The sequence below is a fragment of the Oncorhynchus clarkii genome, chromosome 27, assembly GCF_045791955.1.
Source record: "Oncorhynchus clarkii lewisi isolate Uvic-CL-2024 chromosome 27, UVic_Ocla_1.0, whole genome shotgun sequence".
NCBI classification, from domain to species: Eukaryota; Metazoa; Chordata; class Actinopteri; order Salmoniformes; family Salmonidae; genus Oncorhynchus; species Oncorhynchus clarkii.
The window spans coordinates 4,086,733-4,109,506 of NC_092173.1; the positions used below are offsets into that span (position 1 = coordinate 4,086,733).

At 42.8% G+C, this 22,774-nt stretch overlaps 1 protein-coding gene across 1 annotated transcript in view; it reads left to right on the forward strand.

Annotated features, from left to right (window-relative positions):
* The window catches only part of LOC139385594 (glutamate receptor ionotropic, kainate 4-like), a 211,543-nt gene that overhangs the window by 58,246 nt on the left and 130,523 nt on the right, over nucleotides 1–22,774 (forward strand). Inside the window, exons 2-3 of the mRNA XM_071130794.1 lie at nucleotides 5,709–5,873; nucleotides 19,665–19,762. Coding sequence (XP_070986895.1) covers nucleotides 5,709–5,873; nucleotides 19,665–19,762 — 263 coding nt within the window. The remainder of the gene's footprint in view (nucleotides 1–5,708; nucleotides 5,874–19,664; nucleotides 19,763–22,774) is intronic.

Below are 22,774 nucleotides of genomic sequence, written 5' to 3' on the forward strand. Positions count from 1 at the left end.
TGGATTCTATTGGCTAAGGAGAAATGCTCACTAACAGGGATGTCAACAAATTTGTGCACAAAATGTGAAAGAAAGAAGCTTTTTGTACGTATGGAATATTTTCTGGGATTGTTTATTTCAACTCATGAAACATGGGACCAACACTTTACATGTTGTGTTTATGTTTTTGTTCAGTGTCTATAATGTAGAACAAACACATCTCTGACATTTACTGTTGATATTACAATTCACGCCAGCTCTGTTGAGGACATTTCAATCTGCAACGTTCAACTATGTTTACCAATACTAAAGGTGGCCGCAATAATAGTGCACTACATCATTGATTCAAAATCACCACGTGACCAAAGCCCAGTTCACCCCCATTGCGTCCTTCCTCTTCTCCATATCAGGTTATCGCCAGGCTTCGGCACACCTAAGAGCTTTCAAAATGTAACGAGTATTACAGACATGTAGAGAGAAAGACAGGTATTGTCTCTGCTTGTGCTGTACTGCAATGCCTCGGCACACCTCTCGGCTGCCCATTGATTGGTTTAAAAGGTTCAAGGGCTACCCCATGTCTTCCAGACTGAATACAGCATTACTGTACCTCCGCCACAATTCCTATTACTCAACCATTACATATCGACCACTCACAAATGTCACCTCTTCATAACAGACCTTCCTGTTGATTGTTCTAGCTTCTAGAATGTCACAGGGATTGAGTTCGCCAGTCTGTTGGATCGTATGCATGCATTGTCGTGCTCATACATTGTTTCATCAGTTGATTATCCTTACCACATTCCAAGTGACCACATTATACAGAACTATGTGTCGGCCCAATGTCTGCGTCTCCCTGGCTTTGTTGTGAGCTGCTTTGGAGGGGGGGGAGAAATATGGGAGAATTGCCCAGCTCTGGCCCTTTCTGCTCTCACTATAGAAACAGAATAAAACTTGCCAGAGGCGGTATTTGAGGGAGTGAGACCAATTTGGGCTGTCGAACTGACGGTGGACAGGCAGACAAACAGGCGGATAGACATGCTATGCAAACAGGCAGGGAGACATTCATTGTAGTCTACTTTTTAAACATTAAAACATGTATTTTACATACACTGTCTGTTGGTCATGTCTTTATGCAGTGTGCTTTGTGTATAAACATTGGCTATCGGTACAGTGCATTTGGAAAGTATTCAGATCCCTTCCCTTTATCCACATTTTGTTACGTTTTTTTCTTCATCGATCTACATACAATAGCTCATAATGACAAAGCAAAATCAGTTATATTCTTTGATGTTGCACATTTATTAAAAATAAATAACAGAAATACCTCATTTACATAAATATTCAGGCCCTTTGCTATGAGACTCGAAATTGCGCTCAGGTTCATCCTGTTTCCATTGATCATCCTTGAAGATGTTTCTACAATTTGATTGGAGTCCACCTGTGGGAAATTCTAAAAATCATTTTTTACCTTTATTTAACTAGGCAAGTCGGTTAAGAACAAATTATTATTTACAATGACGGCCTAGGAACAGTGGGTTAACTGCCTTGTTCAGGGGCAGAATGACAGATGTTTACCTTGTCATCTCAGGGATTTGATCTAACAACCTTTCGGTTACTTGCCCAACGCTCTAAACACTAGGATACCAGCAACCCCATTTCTACAATTGGATGGGAGTCCACCTGTGGGAAATTCACTTAATTGAACATGATTTGGAAAGGCACACACCTGTCAATATAAGGTCCCACAGTTGATAGTGCATGTCAGAGCGAAAACCAAGCCATTAGATCGAAGGAATTGTGTTGAGACACAGATCTGGGGTAGGGTACCAAAACATTTCTACAGCATTGAATGTCCCCAAGAACACAGTGGCCCCATCATTCTTAAATGGAAGAAGTTTGGAACCACCAAGACTCTTCCTAGAACTGACCACCTGGCCAAACTGAGCAATCAGGGGAGAAGGGGCTCAGTCAGGTAGGGGACCAAGAACCCGATGTTCACTCTGACAGAGCTCCAGAGTTGCTCTGTGGAGATGGGAGAACATCCCATAAGGACAACAATCTCTGCAGGCCTTTATGGTAGAGTGGCTAGACAGAAGCCACTCCTCAGTAAAATGATGACACATGACAGCCCGCCTGGAATTTGCCAAAAGGCACCTAAAGGACTCAGACCATGAGAAACAAGATTCTTTGGTCTGATGAAACCAAGATTGAACTCTTTGACCTGAATGCTAAGCATCACGTCTGAAGGAAACCTGGCACCATCCCTACAGTGAAGCATGGTGGTGGCAGCATCATGCTGTGGGGATGTTTTTCAGCGGCAGGGACTGGGTGACTAGTCAGGATTGAGGGAAAGATGAACGGAGCAAAGTACAGAAAGGTCCTTGATGAAAACCTGCTCCATAGTGCTAAGGGCCTCAGACTGGGGTGAAGGTTCACCTTTTAACAGGACAACCACCCTAAGCACACGGCCAAGACAACGCAGTAGTGGCTTCGGGACAAGTCTCTGAATGTCCTTAAGTGGCCCAGCCAGAGCTCGGACTTGAACCAGATCGAACATCTCTGGAGAGAACCTGAAAATAGCTGTGCAGCGACGCTCCCCATCCAACCTGACAGGGCTTGAGAGGATCTGCAGAGAAAAAGGAGAGAAACTCCCCAAATACAGGTGTGCCAAGCTTGTAGCGTCATACCCAAGAAGACTTGAGGCTGTAATCGCTGCCAAAGGTGCTTCAACAAAGTACTGAATAAAGGGTCTGAATGCATATGCAAATGTGATATTTCAGTTTTGTATATATATACATTTGTATAAATTTCAAAAACCGTGTTTTTTCTTTGTCTTTGTGGTGTATTGTGTGTAGATTTTAGAGGGAATAAAATAAAATCTATTTTAGAATAAGGCTGTAACAAGTCAAGGGGTCTGAATACTTTCCGAATGCACTGTACATCTCGCAAACCCCAATGTTTTGTATTCGGATTGACTATAATTGACTGCCATGTAGATCTAATAAAGTAAAGTTAGTAAAAGTAAAAGTAAAGTAATACCAAGTCAGTTAATTGCATATTCAAACACCCTTCATAGCGACTCTAAAATCTCAATTTTGACAAGTAAAAATTATGTAAAATGTGGTATTTTGTCAGAACTCATCACATGTTCATTGCTTTTTAAAGTGTTAATTTGCAAATGTTTCTCCAAATTAAACTTAGCGTGAGACAAACTGTCCATGTTTTTCTTGCAATCCAATCCATATACATTTTAATTGGATACAAGCTTCTTCCCCATCATGTTAATTATATTCTGTAGGCTACGTTCTGTTTGCACTAGCAGAGGCAAGGAACAATCTGTAAACTGACAAACTGACTAATCCAGTATCTCCCTCTTTGAATCCCGTTATTCACCAAAAGTTTAAGAGTAATGTGGTGGTATTATCAAATGAGGAGAGACAAACTTATCACACAAGTCAGAGTTATACTTAAAATACATATTTGTTAGTGAGAGCTCTGCAATAACGATGGCTGGTCGACGAACCGCCCTTAGATGATTTGTTTAGTTCCCCGACACAAAGGATACAAAGATATTTTATAGCAAAGATACACCACCTTAGTCTCCATGACAAACAACAGATGTGTGGAATGGTTCAGAAGGTCAGACTTCATATATGAGAAAGGAGTATCCCCCAGCAAGATATCATTTGCTATGAAGACTGTTCTTTCCCGGGTACTTCAGTACAGAAACACCAACTCATTCTATGGCATAAATCAATTGTCAACTCCAGATACCCCGATTTCAAGTAAAACTCATGTCCTTGACCACACACCTAGCTAGACGAGCTCACTGAGGGGAGTGAACCTCTGGGTTATACACTATCCCAGGATCGGTGTAACATCAGAGATGACGTACAATGGTTCCAGACACTACCCCACACATCCTGTCTCAGACCTTATCTCCCACAAGGCCGAAGCAGGGAGTGACTGGGCACAGGCATTGTGGAGACAATGAATTGGTTCCCCACTAATCACACCATCCTTTCACATGGTTTGTAATAGGTAAAGATACATATTTGCATATGAAGACAATGTTCCCTCCTGTCCTCTTCTCTTTCTGATATTCTGCATAGCAACAGGGACATGTGATAGACAAGCCTGGCTTCTCCCCTCTCTGGGCCGAGAGTGACCGAGGCTTCGGCACACCTAAGTGACCGAGGCCCATATGAGGGAGGAAGTGCAACTGCCAACACCAGAGTCCGAAAGGATACTTGCTAATAACAAGAGTTCCACAGTTCAATCATTTAAGAATATTCTGCAGATAAGACATCTTAATTATCCATGTTACCAAGCAAATTCTCATTCTTCCTCCACAGTAAAATAATGGATAAATAGAAAAATATATGGATAAATAAACCTCAGGCAACCTTTTTGCTATACCTTCATCTGAATCTTTGTAAACATCCCTAATTGCTGCGAGGACAGTTTTATCCCGCCGTGGCTGTGGTTTATCAGCTCTAATGCTACAGTAATTATTACATTGTCCTTGCCCTCCATCTAGATCCGATCCCGTATCTAATTACAGTGCTGTTAATCTCACTCGCCGGACAACTCAGGGAAAGCAGCAATAGCTGGGATTGCTGTTAAAATGGAGCCGGTAGTGTGAATGTTTTTGCAGTTGTCGTTCAACAAAAAATGTCAGGCAAACGACCCCCTCGTTAGGGGAACCTTTCCTTTTGCTCTACAGGTTGAGCTTATGTATTGGCGCAAAGCACAGAGAAATGCAGGGGTCAGTTATACACACGTCTGTACTTGCATTGACTGACCTCACCGTTAGGCAACATTCCTACAGAAAGAAAGCTATTATTTAGCACTTAAGCCGATTGTAAATAGCTTCTGGTGGATTGTGTCTATGTTGGAGGGAATTATACAATTCATATTCTCAATTCCCTGTTTTACCTACAGCATGGTGAGCTCAGGGTTCACTTCCCTCGTCCATTGATTTCTACCTAGAATGTCGTGTTTTTTTTGTTTTTTTTTACTTCCCCCTAGTCTAATTCGACTAATTACGCTGGAGTGTTGAACCTGAACCTGCTGTCTTGGGACACACTCAGGATTGCAAGCTAGGCACTGTGTGCCTTTTCAGTTATCCTAAAACTGTCGTGTGAATCGACCACTGAGTTGCTCATTTGCTTGCTAGGACACAGCAAGGCCCGATCTCTTAACTGGTTGTCTGATTCATTCATATTAATCCCCCCCCCCCCACACACACACACACACAAACACACACACACACACACATATGACACATGCAGCGTGTGCGTCATGCGTGAAAAAAATATGTTCATTCCGACATCACGAGTGAACAGAACAGCCCTTTTAAAATGTGTTGCCTCATCACTCATGCATTTGATTGAGTTCCACACTTAGATAGGACCTTGCTGGCTGCTGCTCTGGATTAGGAATCACAAGATTTGTAAAGCGGTTGTGTTTTGGCTTCTTTCTTCTTTTTTTTTACAATGTAGCATGTGGTCACTTGTTTATTCTGACTATACATTTAGTAATGATATAACCATCCCATGAAGCATGTGTGTGATCTCTGTAGTTCTGCATTATTTGCAGCACAGTTTGTGCAGCACAGAGGAAATCATGAAGTATATGCACCGTGTCTTGACAATGTGGCCCATCGTGATACTGGGTTGCCAAAGATCCCTTCTAATGTTATTCTTTCTTCCCATTCTCTTCCGCAGCCGCCATACTTGACGACCCAATGGAGTGCAGCCGGGGTGAGCGATTGGCCATCACTCTGGCAAAGGACAGCATCAACCGGTCCAGTAACCGCTCCACAACGGGAAAGCTGGAGGTGGACATCTTTGAGCTGCTGAGAGACAGTGAATATGAGATGGGAGAGACCAGTAAGTAGTGGGCGGTTGAGGATGAGAGAACGAGGTGGCTTCCCGACTCTGTTATCATTTTCAAAAAGTGAAAGACCAGGGTGTCACATTAGAACATCTGTCTGTCTGTCTGTCTGTCTGTCTGTCTGTCTGTCAATGTCTGTCAATGTCTGTCTGTTAATGTCTGTCAATGTCTGTCTGTCTCTGTCTGTCTTACTGGTTGGCTGTCTCTGTCAGTGTCTGTCTGTCAATGTCTGTCAGTGTCTGTCTGTCAGTGTCTGTCTGTCTGTCTGTCTGTCTGTCTGTCTGTCTGTCTTACTGGTTGGCTGTCTCCCGTTCAGTGTCTGTCTGTCTGTCTGTCTGTCTGTCTTACTGGTTGGCTGTCTCTGTCAGTGTCTGTCTGTCAATGTCTGTCAGTGTCTGTCTGTCAATGTCTGTCTGTCAATGTCTGTCACTGTCTGTCAATGTCTGTCTGTCAGTGTCTGTCTGTCAATGTCTGTCTGTCAGTGTCTGTCTGTCAGTGTCTGTCTGTCTGTCTGTCAATGTCTGTCAGTACTGGTTGGCTGTCTCCCATTCAGTGTCTGTCTGTCAATGTCTGTCTGTCTGTCTGTCTGTCTGTCTGTCTGTCAATGTCTGTCAGTGTCTGTCTGTCAATGTCTGTCTGTCTGTCTGTCTGTCTGTCTGTCTGTCTGTCTGTCAATGTCTGTCAGTGTCTGTCTGTCAATGTCTGTCTGTCTGTCTGTCTGTCTGTCTGTCTGTCTGTCTGTCTGTCTGTCTGTCTGTCTTACTGGTTGGCTGTCTCTGTCTGTCAGTGTCCTGTCTGTCTGTCTGTCTGTCAGTGTCTGTCTGTCAATGTCTGTCTGTCTGTCTGTCTGTCTGTCTGTCTGTCTGTCAATGTCTGTCAATGTCTGTCTGTTAATGTCTGTCAATGTCTGTCTGTCTCTGTCTGTCTTACTGGTTGGCTGTCTCTGTCAGTGTCTGTCTGTCAATGTCTGTCAATGTCTGTCTGTCAGTGTCTGTCTGTCTGTCTGTCTGTCTGTCTGTCTGTCTTACTGGTTGGCTGTCTCCCGTTCAGTGTCTGTCTGTCTGTCTGTCTGTCTGTCTGTCTGTCTGTCTGTCTGTCTGTCTGTCTTACTGGTTGGCTGTCTCTGTCAGTGTCTGTCTGTCAATGTCTGTCAGTGTCTGTCTGTCAATGTCTGTCTGTCAATGTCTGTCAGTGTCTGTCTGTCAATGTCTGTCTGTCAGTGTCTGTCTGTCAATGTCTGTCTGTCAGTGTCTGTCTGTCAGTGTCTGTCTTACTGGTTGGCTGTCTCCCATGTCTGTCTGTCTGTCTGTCTGTCTGTCTGTCTGTCTGTCTGTCAATGTCTGTCTGTCTGTCAATGTCTGTCTGTCTGTCAATGTCTGTCTGTCTGTCTGTCTGTCAATGTCTGTCTGTCTGTCTGTCTGTCTGTCTGTCTGTCTGTCTGTGTCTGTCTGTCTTACTGGTTGGCTGTCTCTGTCAGTGTATGTCAATGTCTGTCTGTCTGTCTGTCTGTCTGTCTGTCTGTCTGTCTGTCTGTCTGTCTGTCTTACTGGTTGGCTGTCTCTGTCTGTCAGTGTCCTGTCTGTCTGTCTGTCTGTCTGTCTGTCTGTCTGTCTGTCTGTCTGTCTGTCTGTCTGTCTGTCTGGTTGGCTGTCTCTGTCAGTGTCTGTCTGTCAATGTCTGTCAGTGTCTGTCTATCCGTCCGTCCATTCGTCCTTTTGTCTGTCAGTCTTTTAAATTCTGTGCCTGTCTCCCCTTGTTATCCCCTGCTTTCAGAAATCCCTTGAGTACAGCGAGATAAGTCTATCTTGTTTAGTAATATTTGTAGTAGCGAGAACAGTGGTAAACAAATTATTGGAAAATAGCTGAGGTGCTCTATCGTGTGAAAGAGAAAAATGAGCAGTCATATTTGGACGTTTCAGGAGCCTAAAGGTATGTTGATGTCTGGATGTTAGATTTTGGACCTTGTTTTGTTTCCTTGTTACCTAGCTGTTTGAATGACTAGCCTAAAGATATACAGTAAATACTACAGCTCTAATGAGGTGGACAGGATTTGGAAAAATCTTAACAATGTCAATAGCCTATCACCATGACCTTGTGCAATGAAATATTAATAATGTATTTACATTTCAACAAGTTGGTTTTAGTGCTGGTATTTTTATACCAGCTACTTTTGATTAGATGAAAAAAAACATTTAGATGTTTGAGTTTTATGACCCCTTTAGGTATCCCTCAAAACTATACATGTACAGTTGAAGTCGGAAGTTTACATACACTTAGGTTGGAGTCATTAAAACTTGTTTTTCAACCACTCCACAAATTTCTTATTAACAAACTATAGTTTTGGCAAGTCGGTTAGGACATCTGCTTTGTGCATGACACAAGTAATTTTTCCGACAATTGTTTACAGACAGGTTATTTCACTTATAATTCACTGTAACACAATTCCAGTGGGTCAGAAGTTTACAAACACTAAGTTGACAGCTTGGAAAATTCCAGAAAATTATGTCATGGCTTTAGAAGCTTCTGATAGGCTAATTGACATCATCTGAGTCACTTGGAGGTGTACCTGTGGATTTATTTCAAGGCCTACCTTCAAACTCAGTGCCTCTTTAGACAACATGGGGAAATCAAAAGAAATCAGCCAAGACCTCAGGAAAAGAATTGTAGACCTCCACAAGTCTGGTTCATCCTTGGGAGCAATTTCCAAACGCTTGAAGGTACCCCGTTCATCTGTACAAACAGTAGTATGCAATTATAAACACCATGGGACCACGCAGCCGTCATACTGCTCAGGAAGTGGGAAATCAATCCCAGAACAACAGCAAAGGACCTTGTAAAGATGCTGGAGGAAATAGGTACAATGGACAATGACCCCAAACATACTTCCAAAGTTGTGGCAAAATGGTTTAAGGACAACAAAGTCAAGGTATTGGAGTGGCCATCACAAAGCCCTGACCTCAACCCTATAGGGGCAGAACTGAAAAAGCTTGTGTGAGCAAGGAGGCCTAATAACCTGACTCAGTTACACCAGCTCTGTCAGGAGGAATGGGCCAAAATTCACCAAAATTACTGTGGGCAGCTTGTGGAAGGCTACCCGAAACATTTGACCAAAGTTAAACAATTTAAAGGCAATGCTACCAAATATTAATTGAGTGTATGTAAACATCTGACCCACTGGGAATGTGATATATGAAATAAAAATATGTGAAATTTAAAGTTTAAATAAATCTTTCTCTCAACTTTTAGTCTGGCATTTCACATTCTTAAAATACAGTGGTCGTCCTAACTGACCTAAGACAGGGAATTTTTACTATGATTAAATGTTAGGAATTGTGAAAAACTGAGTTGAAATGTATTTGGCTAAGGTGTATGTAAACTTCCAACTTCAACTGTATATATATTCTACCGTTCGAAAGTTTAGGGTCACTTTGAAAGAAAAGCAATTTTTTTGTCCATTAAAATAACAGCAAATTGATCAGAAATACAGATATTGTTGATTTTGTAAATGACTATGGTAGCTGGAAACGGCAGATTTTTAATGGAATATCTACATAGGCGTACAGAGGCCCATTATCAGCAACCATCACTCCTGTGTTCCAATGGCACGTTGTGTTACCTAATCCAAGTTTATCATTTTAAAAGGCTAATTGATCATTAGAAAACCCTTTTGCAATTATGTTAGCACAGCTGAAAACTGTTGTCCTGGTTTAAAGAATCAATAAAAACTGGCCTTCTTTAGACTAGTTGAGTATCTGGAGCATCAGCATTTGTGGGTTAGATTACAAGCTCAAAATGGCCAGAAACAAAGACCTTTCTTGTGAAACTCGTCAGTCTATTCTTGTTCTGAGAAATGAAGGCTATTCAATGCGAGAATTTGCCAAGAAACAGAACATCTCGTACACCGTTGTGTACTACTTCCTTCATTTAACAGCGCAAATTTGGCTCTAACCAGAATAGAAAGAAGAGTGGGAGGCCCCAGTGCACACCTCAGCAAGAGGACAAGTTCATTAGAGTGTCTATTTTGAGAAACAGATGCCTCACAAGTCCTCAACTGGCAGCTTCATTAAATAGTACCCGCAAAACACCAGTCTCAACGTCAACAGTGAAGAGGCAACTCCGGGATGCTGGCCTTCTAGGCAGAGTTGCAAAGAAAAAGACATATCTCAGACTGGCCAATAAAAATAAAAGATTAAGATGGGCTAATGAACACAGACACTGGACAGAGGAAGATTGGGAAAAAGTGTAATGGACAGACAAATCTAAGTTTGAGGTGTTCGGATCACAAAGAAGAACATTTGTGAGACGCAGAAAAAATGAAAAGATGCTGGAGGAGTGCTTGACGCCATCTGTCAAGCATGGTGGAGGCAATGTGATGGTCTGAGGGTGCTTTGGTGGTGGTAAAGTGGGAGATTTGTACAGGGTAAAAGGGATCTTGAAGGAATGCTATCACTCCATTTTGCAACGCCATGCCATACCCTGTGGACGGTGCTTGGAGCCAACAGCTCCAAACTATGCAAGAAGTATTTAGGGAAGAAGCAGTTAGCTGGTATTCTGTCTATAATGGAGTGGCCAGCACAGTCACCGGATCTCAACCCTATTGAGCTGTTGTGGGAGCAGCTTGACTGTATAGTACTTAAGAAGCCAATCCAACTTGTGGGAGGTGCTTCAGGAAGTTGACAACTAGAATGCCAAAGGTCTGCAAGGCTGTAATTTCTGCAAATGGAGGATTCTTTGATGAAAGCAAAGTTTGAAGGACACAATTATTATTTTAATTAAAAAATCATTATTTAGTCTTGACTATATTTCCTATTCATTTTGCAACTCATTTCATGAATGTTTTCATGGAAAACATGGACATTTCTAAGTGACCTCAAACATTTGAACGGTGGTGTATATTTTGGTAAAATATAGAATTTGTCCTTTACTACTATAGCCCAGAGAAATGCATTGAATAACACATTCATAAATGTAAACAAAAATACAGTCAAAAAATCTATCATAAGAAACAAGGTTTTGATGTATTTGGAGATATAAGAAAGCTCATACTGTGTTTAACCCCTTTTTTTTGGGTAGGCATGAAACTACTTTCATACTTCTGTTCATTTTTAAAAAACGGTACTGGTTACCTTCAGACTAGTCCTGTGACACTTGTGGGGGTCGTAGAGCAAAACGGAGAACAAAACCATCGTGTTCATGAGAATGTCCCCTTTCCACAGTGACATTAGTTTGTAGCCCAAATGCTTCTGATGTTACAAACAGAAGTTGTCATCAACAGTATCGACTTCAGAAGAGTCCCCTGACACTTGTGGGGGTTATAGAGCAAAATGGAGACCGCCATCGTGCTCCCCTTTCCGTTAACTAGGCAAGTCAATTAAGAACAAATTCGTATTTACAATGACGGCATATAGCGTCCGTATTACAGACGTTTTCAATGAGAAGACCCATTTTTGTGATGTCTCATGGTCTGGCAAACACCGCTCTAGCTCTGCCACCTTTCAACGCAGATGCGGAAGTATAACATAGGCGGATGTGGTGGATTGAGAAAAACTTAAACGGATGGGGATTTTTTAAAATCATGTTACTTAGATTGAGGCACCTCTGCGTCAATCGACTCTAGGGGGTTAAAAGCACATTGTACTGTAGGTGTACGCCCATTAGATTCATACCATCATTCAGTCAGTAACCTTATTGAACTGGGGCTTCCAAATTGAGGACAGTAACCCTATTGTTATTAAAAAAAGAGGACCCTTCCTTGCAATTCTCAGAATTAGTAGAGCTTTATGGTCGCGGTAGCTCCTCCTCATGCATAAAAACAACTGTATTCCTCTCCCTGCTTGGTTGGCTGCCTGTAAACCCCATTCTAATTTAGTGCTGTAGTGGATGTGCCCAGGTAGAAATTGGATTAGGGATGGATCAGTGGCACCAGTAAGGGGGAAATGTCACACAGCCAGAACTACCTGCCCAGCCGTGTGTGTGTGTGTGTGTGTGTGTGTGTGTGTGTGTGTGTGTGTGTGTGTGTGTGTGTGTGTGTGTGTGTGTGTGTGTGTCTTTCTGCCCGCCCAGCCCCAGTTTTTTCCACAACACCAGAGCTGTTCCTGTCTTTTATTAGAGCTCTGGTTATGGCCATGTAGGATGGATAGAAAGTCAGCCAAGACCACCAAGCTTTGTAGAGGTGTGTCTGTGATTGCCCTGACAAAAATCGCATGTCGAATGTATGTGAATTTAGAGTTCACATGTTAACACCACTTTTTCACATGTAAGAAAAACGTGTTTTCACCTCACTTGAATTTTGTGAAAAATGGGATATACCATTTCCCATGTGAAAAACTTTCTCATGTGAAATTCTCACGTTCAACATGGTGGTGAAATGGTGTCATTCTCCTCACATGTTAAAAGGTGGTGTGAATATAAGATCAGCGTCAACTCACCATCAGTACGACCAAGAATATGTTTTTCGCGACGCGGACCCTGTGTTCTGCCTTACAAACAGGACAACGGAGTGGATCCTATGCAGCGACCCAAAAAAACGACTCCGAAAGAGAGGGAAACGAGGCGGTCTTCTGGTCAGACTCCGGAGACGGGCACACCGCGCACCACTCCCTAGCATTCTTCTTGCCAATGTCCAGTCTCTTGACAACAAGGTTGATGAAATCCGAGCAAGGGTAGCATTCCAGAGGGACATCAGAGACTGTAACGTCCTTTGCTTCACTGAAACATGGCTCACTGGAGAGACTCTATCTGAACCGGTGCAGCCAACGGGTTTCTCCACGCATCGCGCTGACAGAAACAAACATCTTTCTGGTAAGAAGAGGGGCGGGGGCGTATGCCTCATGGCCAACGTGACATGGTGTGATGAAAGAAACATACAGGAACTCAAATCCTTCTGTTCACCTGATTTAGAATTCCTCACAATCAAATGTAGACCGCATTATCTACCAAGAGAATTCTCTTCGATTATAATCACAGCCGTATATATCCCCCCCCAAGCAGACACATCGATGGCTCTGAACGAACTTTATTTAACTCTCTGCAAACTGGAAACGATTTATCCGGAGGCTGCATTCATTGTAGCTGGGGATTTTAACAAGGCTAATCTGAAAACAAGACTCCCCAAATTTTATCAGCATATCGATTGCGCAACCAGGGGTGGAAAGACCTTGGATCATTGTTACTCTAACTTCCGCGACGCATATAAGGCCCTGCCCCGCCCCCCTTTCGGAAAAGCTGACCACGACTCCATTTTGTTGATCCCTGCCTACAGACAGAAACTAAAACAAGAGGCTCCCACGCTGAGGTCTGTCCAACGCTGGTCCGACCAAGCTGACTCCACACTCCAAGACTGCTTCCATCACGTGGACTGGGAGATGTTTCGTATTGCGTCAGATAACAACATTGACGAATACGCTGATTCGGTGTGCGAGTTCATTAGAACGTGCGTTGAAGATGTCGTTCCCATAGCAACGATTAAAACATTCCCTAACCAGAAACCGTGGATTGATGGCAGCATTCGTGTGAAACTGAAAGCGCGAACCACTGCTTTTAATCAGGGCAAGGTGTCTGGTAACATGACCGAATACAAACAGTGCAGCTATTCCCTCCGCAAGGCTATCAAACAAGCTAAGCGCCAGTACAGAGACAAAGTAGAATCTCAATTCAATGGCTCAGACACAAGAGGCATGTGGCAGGGTCTACAGTCAATCACGGACTACAGGAAGAAATCCAGCCCAGTCACGGACCAGGATGTCTTGCTCCCAGGCAGACTAAATAACTTTTTTGCCCGCTTTGAGGACAATACAGTGCCACTGACACGGCCTGCAACGAAAACATGCGGTCTCTCCTTCACTGCAGCCGAGGTGAGTAAGACATTTAAACGTGTTAACCCTCGCAAGGCTGCAGGCCCAGACGGCATCCCCAGCCGCGCCCTCAGAGCATGCGCAGACCAGCTGGCCGGTGTGTTTACGGACATATTCAATCAATCCCTATACCAGTCTGCTGTTCCCACATGCTTCAAGAGGGCCACCATTGTTCCTGTTCCCAAGAAAGCTAAGGTAACTGAGCTAAATGACTACCGCCCCGTAGCACTCACATCCGTCATCATGAAGTGCTTTGAGAGACTAGTCAAGGACCATATCACCTCCACCCTACCTGACACCCTAGACCCACTCCAATTTGCTTACCGCCCAAATAGGTCCACAGACGATGCAATCTCAACCACACTGCACACTGCCCTAACCCATCTGGACAAGAGGAATACCTATGTGAGAATGCTGTTCATCGACTACAGCTCGGCATTCAACACCATAGTTCCCTCCAAGCTCGTCATCAAGCTCGAGACCCTGGGTCTCGACCCCGCCCTGTGCAACTGGGTACTGGACTTCCTGACGGGCCGCCCCCAGGTGGTGAGGGTAGGCAACAACATCTCCTCCCCGCTGATCCTCAACACTGGGGCCCCACAAGGGTGCGTTCTGAGCCCTCTCCTGTACTCCCTGTTCACCCACGACTGCGTGGCCACGCACGCCTCCAACTCAATCGTCAAGTTTGCGGACGACACAACAGTGGTAGGCTTGATTACCAACAACGACGAGACGGCCTACAGGGAGGAGGTGAGGGCCCTCGGAGTGTGGTGTCAGGAAAATAACCTCACACTCAACGTCAACAAAACTAAGGAGATGATTGTGGACTTCAGGAAACAGCAGAGGGAACACCCCCCTATCCACATCGATGGAACAGTAGTGGAGAGGGTAGCAAGTTTTAAGTTCCTCGGCATACACATCACAGACAAACTTAATTGGTCCACTCACACAGACAGCATCGTGAAGAAGGCGCAGCAGCGCCTCTTCAACCTCAGGAGGCTGAAGAAATTTGGCTTGTCACCAAAAGCACTCACAAACTTCTACAGATGCACAATCGAGAGCATCCTGGCGGGCTGTATCACCGCCTGGTATGGCAACTGCACCGCCCTCAACCGTAAGGCTCTCCAGAGGGTAGTGAGGTCTGCACAACGCATCACCGGGGGCAAACTACCTGCCCTCCAGGACACCTACACCACCCGATGTCACAGGAAGGCCATAAAGATCATCAAGGACATCAACCACCCGAGCCACTGCCTGTTCACCCCGCTATCATCCAGAAGGCGAGGTCAGTACAGGTGCATCAAAGCTGGGACCGAGAGACTGAAAAACAGCTTCTATCTCAAGGCCATCAGACTGTTAAACAGCCACCACTAACACTGAGTGGCTGCTGCCAACACACTGACACTGACTCAACTCCAGCCACTTTAATAATGGGAATTGATGGGAAATTATGTAAATATATCACTAGTCACTTTAAACAATGCTACCTTATATAATGTTACTTACCCTACATTATTCATCTCATATGCATACGTATATACTGTACTCTATATCATCGACTGTATCCTTATGTAATACATGTATCACTAGCCACTTTAAACTATGCCACTTTGTTTACATACTCATCTCATTTGTACATACTGTACTCAATACCATCTACTGTATCTTGCCTATGCTGCTCTGTACCATCACTCATTCATATATCCTTATGTACATATTCTTTATCCCCTTACACTGTGTACAAGACAGTAGTTTTGGAATTGTTAGTTAGATTACTTGTTATTACTGCATTGTCGGAACTAGAAGCACAAGCATTTCGCTACACTCGCATTAACATCTGCTAACCATGTGTATGTGACAAATAAAATTTGATTTGATTTGATTTTTAACATGTTGCAGTAGCAATTTTTCCACATATGGTATTGCAAATTCTGTAACGCCATTCTGTATAAAGGTAATTTAGCCTACCTGAGTATAATAATTCAAGTGCGTTAATTGCAGGTACACGCCTCTCTTCTTCATACGTTGGACAGTGACTATTAGAAAGAGCCCAGTGAAAAGAACAAAAGCTAGTGCTCCATGTCTCGTTATTTATCCTGTTTAACATGTTAAAATGAGCACTGTCAGAGTTAATCAGTTAATTAACTCAAGTTAACTTTTTGTAATTTCAGTGCAGACATTTTTGGGGGGTGGCACATTGTCTGAAATCTTTCAAAATACACTGAAAACATCCAAGATAAATTACAGCTCAATTTGAGCAAATTATGAAGTGAATCCTGCGATATACTCCATCCATTTTTGTAATCATTTGACAGCTCTAGTTGTCGTTACAGTGTGAAAATGCATATGTGAAAGTGTAGCGGACATGAGTACACGTGAAATGTTGGGAAATCACGTGTCTGACTGTTTTTCACATCTGATTTGTTCACACGTGTTCAGATGTGTCCAAAAAGCCACATACAGTGGGGCAAAAAGGTATTTAGTCAGCCACCAATTGTGCAAGTTCTCCCACTTAAAAAGATGAGAGAGGCCTGTAATTGTCATCATAGGTAGACTTCAACTATGACAGACAAAATGAGAAAAAAAATCCAGAAAATCACATTGTAGGATTTTTAATGAATTTATTAGCAAATTATGGTGGAAAATACGTATTTGGTCAATAACAAAAGTTTATCGCAATACTTTGTTATATACCCTTTGTTGGCAATGACAGAGGTCAAATGTTTTCTGTATGTCTTCACAAGGTTTTCACACACTGTTGCTGGTATTTTGGCCCATTCCTCCATGCAGATCTCCTCTAGAGCAGTGATGTTTTGGGGCTGTTGCTGGGCAACACAGACTTTCAACTCCCTCCAAAGATTTTCTATGGGGTTGAGATCTGGAGACTGGCTAGGCCACTCCAGGACCTTGAAATGCTTCTTACGAAGCCACTCCTTCGTTGCCCGGGCGGTGTGTTTGGGATCATTGTCATGCTGAAAGACTTAGCCACGTTTCATCTTCAATGCTCTTGCTGATGGAAGGAGGTTTTCATTTAAAATCTCACGATACATGGCCCCATTCATTCTTTCCTTTACACGGATCAGTCGTCCTCGTCCCTTTGCAGAAAAACAGCCCCAAAGCATGATGTTTCCACCCCCATGCTTCACAGTAGGTATGGTGTTCTTTGGATGCAACTCAGCATTCTTTGTCCTCCAAACACGACGAGTTGAGTTTTTACCAAAAAGTTAGATTTTGGTTTCATCTGACCATATGACATTCTCCCAATCTTCTTCTGATCATCCAAATGCTTTCTAGCAAACTTCAGACGGGCCTGGACATGTACTGGCTTAAGCAGGGGGACACGTCTGGCACTGCAGGATTTGAGTCCCTGGCGGTGTAGTGTGTTACTGATGGTAGGCTTTGTTACTTTGGTCCCAGCCCTCTGAAGGTCATTCACTAGGTCCCCCCGTGTGGTTCTGGGATTTTTGCTCACCATTCTTGTGATAATTTTGACCCCACGGGGTGAGATCTTGCGGGGAGCCCCAGATCGAGGGAGATTATCAGTGGTCTTGTATGTCTTCCATTTCCTAATAATTGCTCCTACAGTTGATTTCTTCAAACCAAGCTGCTTACCTATTGCAGATTCAGTCTTCCCAGCCTGATGCAGGTCTACAATTTTGTTTCTGGTGTCCTTTGACAGCTCTTTGGTCTTGGCCATAGTGGAGTTTGGAGTGTGACTGTTTGAGGTTGTGGACAGGTGTCTTTTATACTGATAACAAGTTCAAACAGGTGCCATTAATTCAGGTAATGAGTGGAGGACAGAGGAGCCTCTTAAATAAGAAGTTACAGGTCTGTGAGAGCCAGAAATCTTGCTTGTTTGTAGGTGACCAAATACTTATTTTCCACCATCATTTGCAAATACATTCATTAAAAATCCTACGATGTGATTTTCTGGATTTTTTTTCTTCTCATTTTGTCTTTCATAGTTGAAGTGTACCTATGATGAAAATTACAGGCCTCTCTCATCTTTTTAAGTGGGAGAACTTGCACAATTGGTGGCTGACTAAATACTTTGTACACGTTATTTTCACTTACTGTGTGTGAGTGGTGTGTGTGGTTTTGATGTGTGTGTGTGTGTGTGTGCATTCATGTGTGCATATGAACGTGTATATTTCTGTGGGTTCACAGAACTAAACTCCAGGTCCCATGCATATGTTGGCTTTATCTCATTTGCAGCTGCTGCAGCTTTCAATAAGAATTAATTGATTTGAGGGAATCAATTGTAAACAAACAGAATGGACTCCAGACAACCCACTGACCTTCTGACCACGATTAGACAGAAGTGGTGCAGGTTTCCGTTATAATGATCCACATTCATATTGGAAAAGTTGTCACTTGTCACGGATGTAAATTGCTTTGGCCATAGAACGAGGAGGAGCGGGAAAAGAATCCCAAACGGACACATTGGCCTTTTCTCAATTGGATTTGCTCAACTACTGCGTTCTCTCTCTGTCCTCTCTGGCCTACTTTTGAAAAAGGTAATCGAGGAGAGGCAGCGAGGAGAGTGAAAGTGGATGAAAATGCACTTGTATGAAATGGCTGTCTTTATCCAATCGTGCGTCATCAGGCAAATTACGTTTACAGGGTGGAATTCCAAAATAAATGTAGAAGGAGATAAAAACAAATGTAGAACAAATGAGAACAGGATATTCTGTTCCCTGTGTAAAATAGAAAATGCACCCCTGTAAAAAGCCTCATGGGGCGTCATGTCAGGCTAATCAGATCACTTGGTAGTTCGGTGACGCCGTGCAGACAGGTGCAAATGTGCTTTAAATGGAGGAGAGAGGTGCAGGTGGGTGGGAGAGGAGAAGGAGGGGAGTGTAGGGGACACTCCATTGGATGACAAAGGGATTATTTATTAATCATTTGATTCACTGCTCCTGTCATTTTCTAATCTCGTTCGGCGAGGATCCCGAGCTTTGCTCCAATGGCTAAAAAATTGTCCCCCTTTACTCTTCCTTTATAAATATTTACCCGCATTTGGTGTTTGTTCATGGCCCGTCCCCCACCCCAGCCAGTCTGTCTCCCTCCACGGTTGTGTCCGAAATGGCACCCTATTCCCTACATAGTGCACTACTTTTTGACTGGTCAAAAGACGTCCACATCTTAAGACAGCAGTCCTCCTCCTCACTACCATACAATGTTAATTAAAGACAGGGATTAAGCCCCACCTGAAATTGCATTTTTTTTGTTTCCCCTGCAAGTAAGATTAAAACTCAAACTCGTGTGCAGGGGAGTGCATAGGAAAAATTATATTTCCCTAAAAATGTTCCCTTTTAGACACTGATTCAGTGTGATGGTGGATGTTTGAAAAGACAGGTCACAACTGCCTTTTGAAGACCTAAAATACCTGAAATGTTTAGATTAAATGTAGTTCTCAGCTATTATTTTAACCAGGTCATTGTGCCCCTGCATGACGCCACATTTTGCTTGGCACTAACTCCCGACATGACACTTTTCGAGTACAACTTTTGTCCCCAATTGTTACCTTAAATAGAATGCTTCCTGGCAGGAGATTCTAAATGGTTAGCAAAAAACTTCCACATGGCCAGATCGCATTCCAACCTGTTGCTAATTATGTTCTATCATTGCACCCCCATTCAATCTGTCATATTTTAATCCACAGCTGTAGGTCTACTATCGGTGAGGGGAAATCATACACAGAGCAGCTGTAAGTTAATACATCGATAGAACATCATCAAGTTAATAGGCAGAAAACCCCAAAACCTCCTACTTATTAAAGATGAACTGGGAACCGCTGGCTCAGACTGTTAGTGTAGGATAAAACCTTGCACTAAGCAACATACAACTCCTATTCAACAGGCTGAATGTGGCCTTTTGACCATGTCCTGTCCTGTATTATCTGACTGGATGCTTGTCTCTGTGTGTTGACAGTGTGCCAGATCCTGTCCAAGGGAGTGGTGGCAGTCCTGGGTCCCTCTGCCAGCCCTGCTTCCAATTCCATCATCAGCAATATCTGTGGAGAGAAAGAGGTGAGTACCGGCTCGTATTTTGACTGGCTTTATTTTGCCTGTCACACTTGCACAGTTTGCCAGTCATATTATGGAACAATGTGTTTTATTATTACTGTGATTTTGAGACCGTGCTCGACCCTTGTCTGCGACTCATGTCAATGCCACAGCAGACAGATTTTTATTTTTCTTTCTCATAATGTTCTAAGCTATTGTCTGAATTTTCAAAAAGGGGCCAAGAGTCAAGGACTTAACAGCGTACAACATTAATCCAATCGCATCATTTCTCAGACGGATTGTAATTGGCTTGGTCCTGCCCGTGTGTGTCTTGTCAGTTTTGTGAAGGACCACCTCTCCTTGAACAACATCGAAAGTCATCATCTATACGTTTTCAGTACAGGGCCCATTCAAATGAAATAAAATCAAATGCTATTTTGTCACATGCGCCGAATACATGCCCCCGAATACCTGACAGTGAAATGCTTACTTATACAAGCCCTTTCACCAACAATGCAGTTTGAGAAAGAGATAGCGGCTGTAAATAACAATAGCGGGGCTATATACAGGGGTTACCGGTACAGAGTCAATGTGCGGGGGCACCGGTGTCGAGTTAATTGAGGTAATATGTACATTGAGTCGTGATGTTGAGCAGTTTTGCTTAGGCTTCAGGGATTTGTGCCTATTGCAGGATGTTACTACGGTCTCTTATGCATGATATTATGCAAAATGTCAATTTATAGAAGTCTATAATACAATTCACATTTATTTTCCGATATGTCACCTTTAATGAGAACTGTGATGATTGGATCAGTCTTTAGGCTTGGACTCTCTTTAGGCTTGGATGAATACTGTCTATCCCTTTGAAATGTTCTGAATCTGAGGTCATTTCCTGTGTGAATAAATGAACATGTAGATGAATCGTACGTCCTTAATAAACAAGTTCACTTTCTGTAATGTATTCATCGGACCATCGAATCAAAACGTGCACCTCTTGGGGTCCCGAGGACCAAGTTTGTGAAATGCTGCCTTAAAGGGACTACTTTGTGATTTTGGCAATGAGGCCCTTTATCTACTTCTCCAGAGTCAGAGCATGCTAGCCGACACCCATAGACTTCCAGTCACTGCGCTAAAGCTAGTTAGCATTGGCTCGCAAAACCACAGTGGGGCAAAAAAGTATTTAGTCAGCCACCAATTGTGCAAGTTCTCCCGCTTAAAAAGATGAGAGGCCTGTAATTTTCATCATACTGTACCTCTAACTTCCTTCATACTGGACACAGAGACAAAAATGGTATCCACCTGTTTATCAGACTCTGGAGATGTAAATATCTTAAGATGTTCTTAACGATGTTCTTAATCTAAACTTTAGTGCTAAGTGATTAAGGCAAATACGTTAACATGTTTCAAGCAAATACCATCTAAAAGGCCAGGCACAAAGACTGTGTGAGTTCTGCAGGTCTAAAACGGTGATGACATGTAAAGCATGATGATGCCACATCCTGGCTTTTAAAAAAGGCCAACAGGATACTGTTTTTGAGGAGTTTCTTTAATAGCTGTCAGGATGTACTCTGACAATGAATGAAGGTCCCATTGCTCTGTTATTACCCTGAAAGTTATATCTCACTAATGGTCTCCTTTTGCAAACTGGGCATGTCGATAGTCTTTCTCAGTAGAGGACAACAGGCCTGGCCCTGGCTGATGGAACATGTCTGTGGGACTGAGGGAGGGAGAGTGCTTTGGCCACTTTATTACGACCTGTTTGAGGGGAGAGTGGAGTGCGATGGAGAATATTGTTTCCCAATATAATTGCCAGAGGTGTGTGTTTAATGCAGTAGCCCCATAGTACTAACGTTGATTAACATTTATTATAGGTCGAGATTATTGATATTGCATATGTGCTGGTATAATGTGCATCTAACACTGACGAATAGATCAATGAGCAATCAATGTGTTGTATACAGTGCCTTCAGAAAGTATTCACAACCCTTGACTTGTTCCACATTTTTGTTGTGTTACAGCCTTAAGTTACATGTCACTGGCCTACACACCATAACCCATAATGTCAAAGTGGAATTATGTTTTTCAAACTTTTGACAAATTAATTAAAAATGAAAAGCTGAAATGTCTTGAGTCAATAAGTATTCAAACCCTTTTATGGAAGGGTTTATTGCTTAACAAGTCACATAATAAGTTGCATGGACTCACTCTGTGCGCAATAATAGTGTTTAACATGATTTTTGAATGACCTCATCTCTGTACCCCACACATCCTATCTGTAAGTTCCCTCAGTCGCAGTGGATTTCAAACACATATTCATCCACAAAAAACAGGGAGGTTTTCCAATGCCTCGCAAAGAGCACCTATTTGTAGATGGGTAAAAATAAAAGCAGACATTCAATTTCCCTTTGAGCATGGTGAAGTTATTAATTACACGTTGGATAGTGAATCATTGCACCCAGTCAATACAAAGATACAGGCGTCCTTCCTAACTCAGTTGCCGGAGAGGAAGTTAACCGCTCAGGGATTTCACCATGAGGCCAATGGTGACTTTAAAACAGTTACTAGTTTAATGTCTGTAATAGAAAATTGAGGATGGAATCAACAACACTGTAGTTACTCCACAATACTAACCTAATTGACAGAGTGAAAAGAAGGAAGCCTGTACAGAAGACAAATATTCCAAAATATGCATCCTGTTTGCTACAAGGAACTAATGTAATGCTACAAAACGTGGCAAACTGAGTACCACATTTTATATTTTCAAGCATAGTGGTGGCTGTATCATGTTATGGGTATGCTTGTAATCATTAAGGACTGGGGAGTTTTTTAGGATAAAAAATAAAAGGAATGGAGCTAAACACAGGCAAAATCCTAGAGAAAAACCTGGTTCAGTCAGCTTTCCACCAGATACAGGGAGATGAATTCTCCTTTCGGCAGGACAATAACCTAAAACACAAGGCCAAATCTACACTGGAGTTGCTTACCAAGAAGACAATTAATGTTCCTGAGTGGCCAAGTTACAGTGTTGACTTAAAG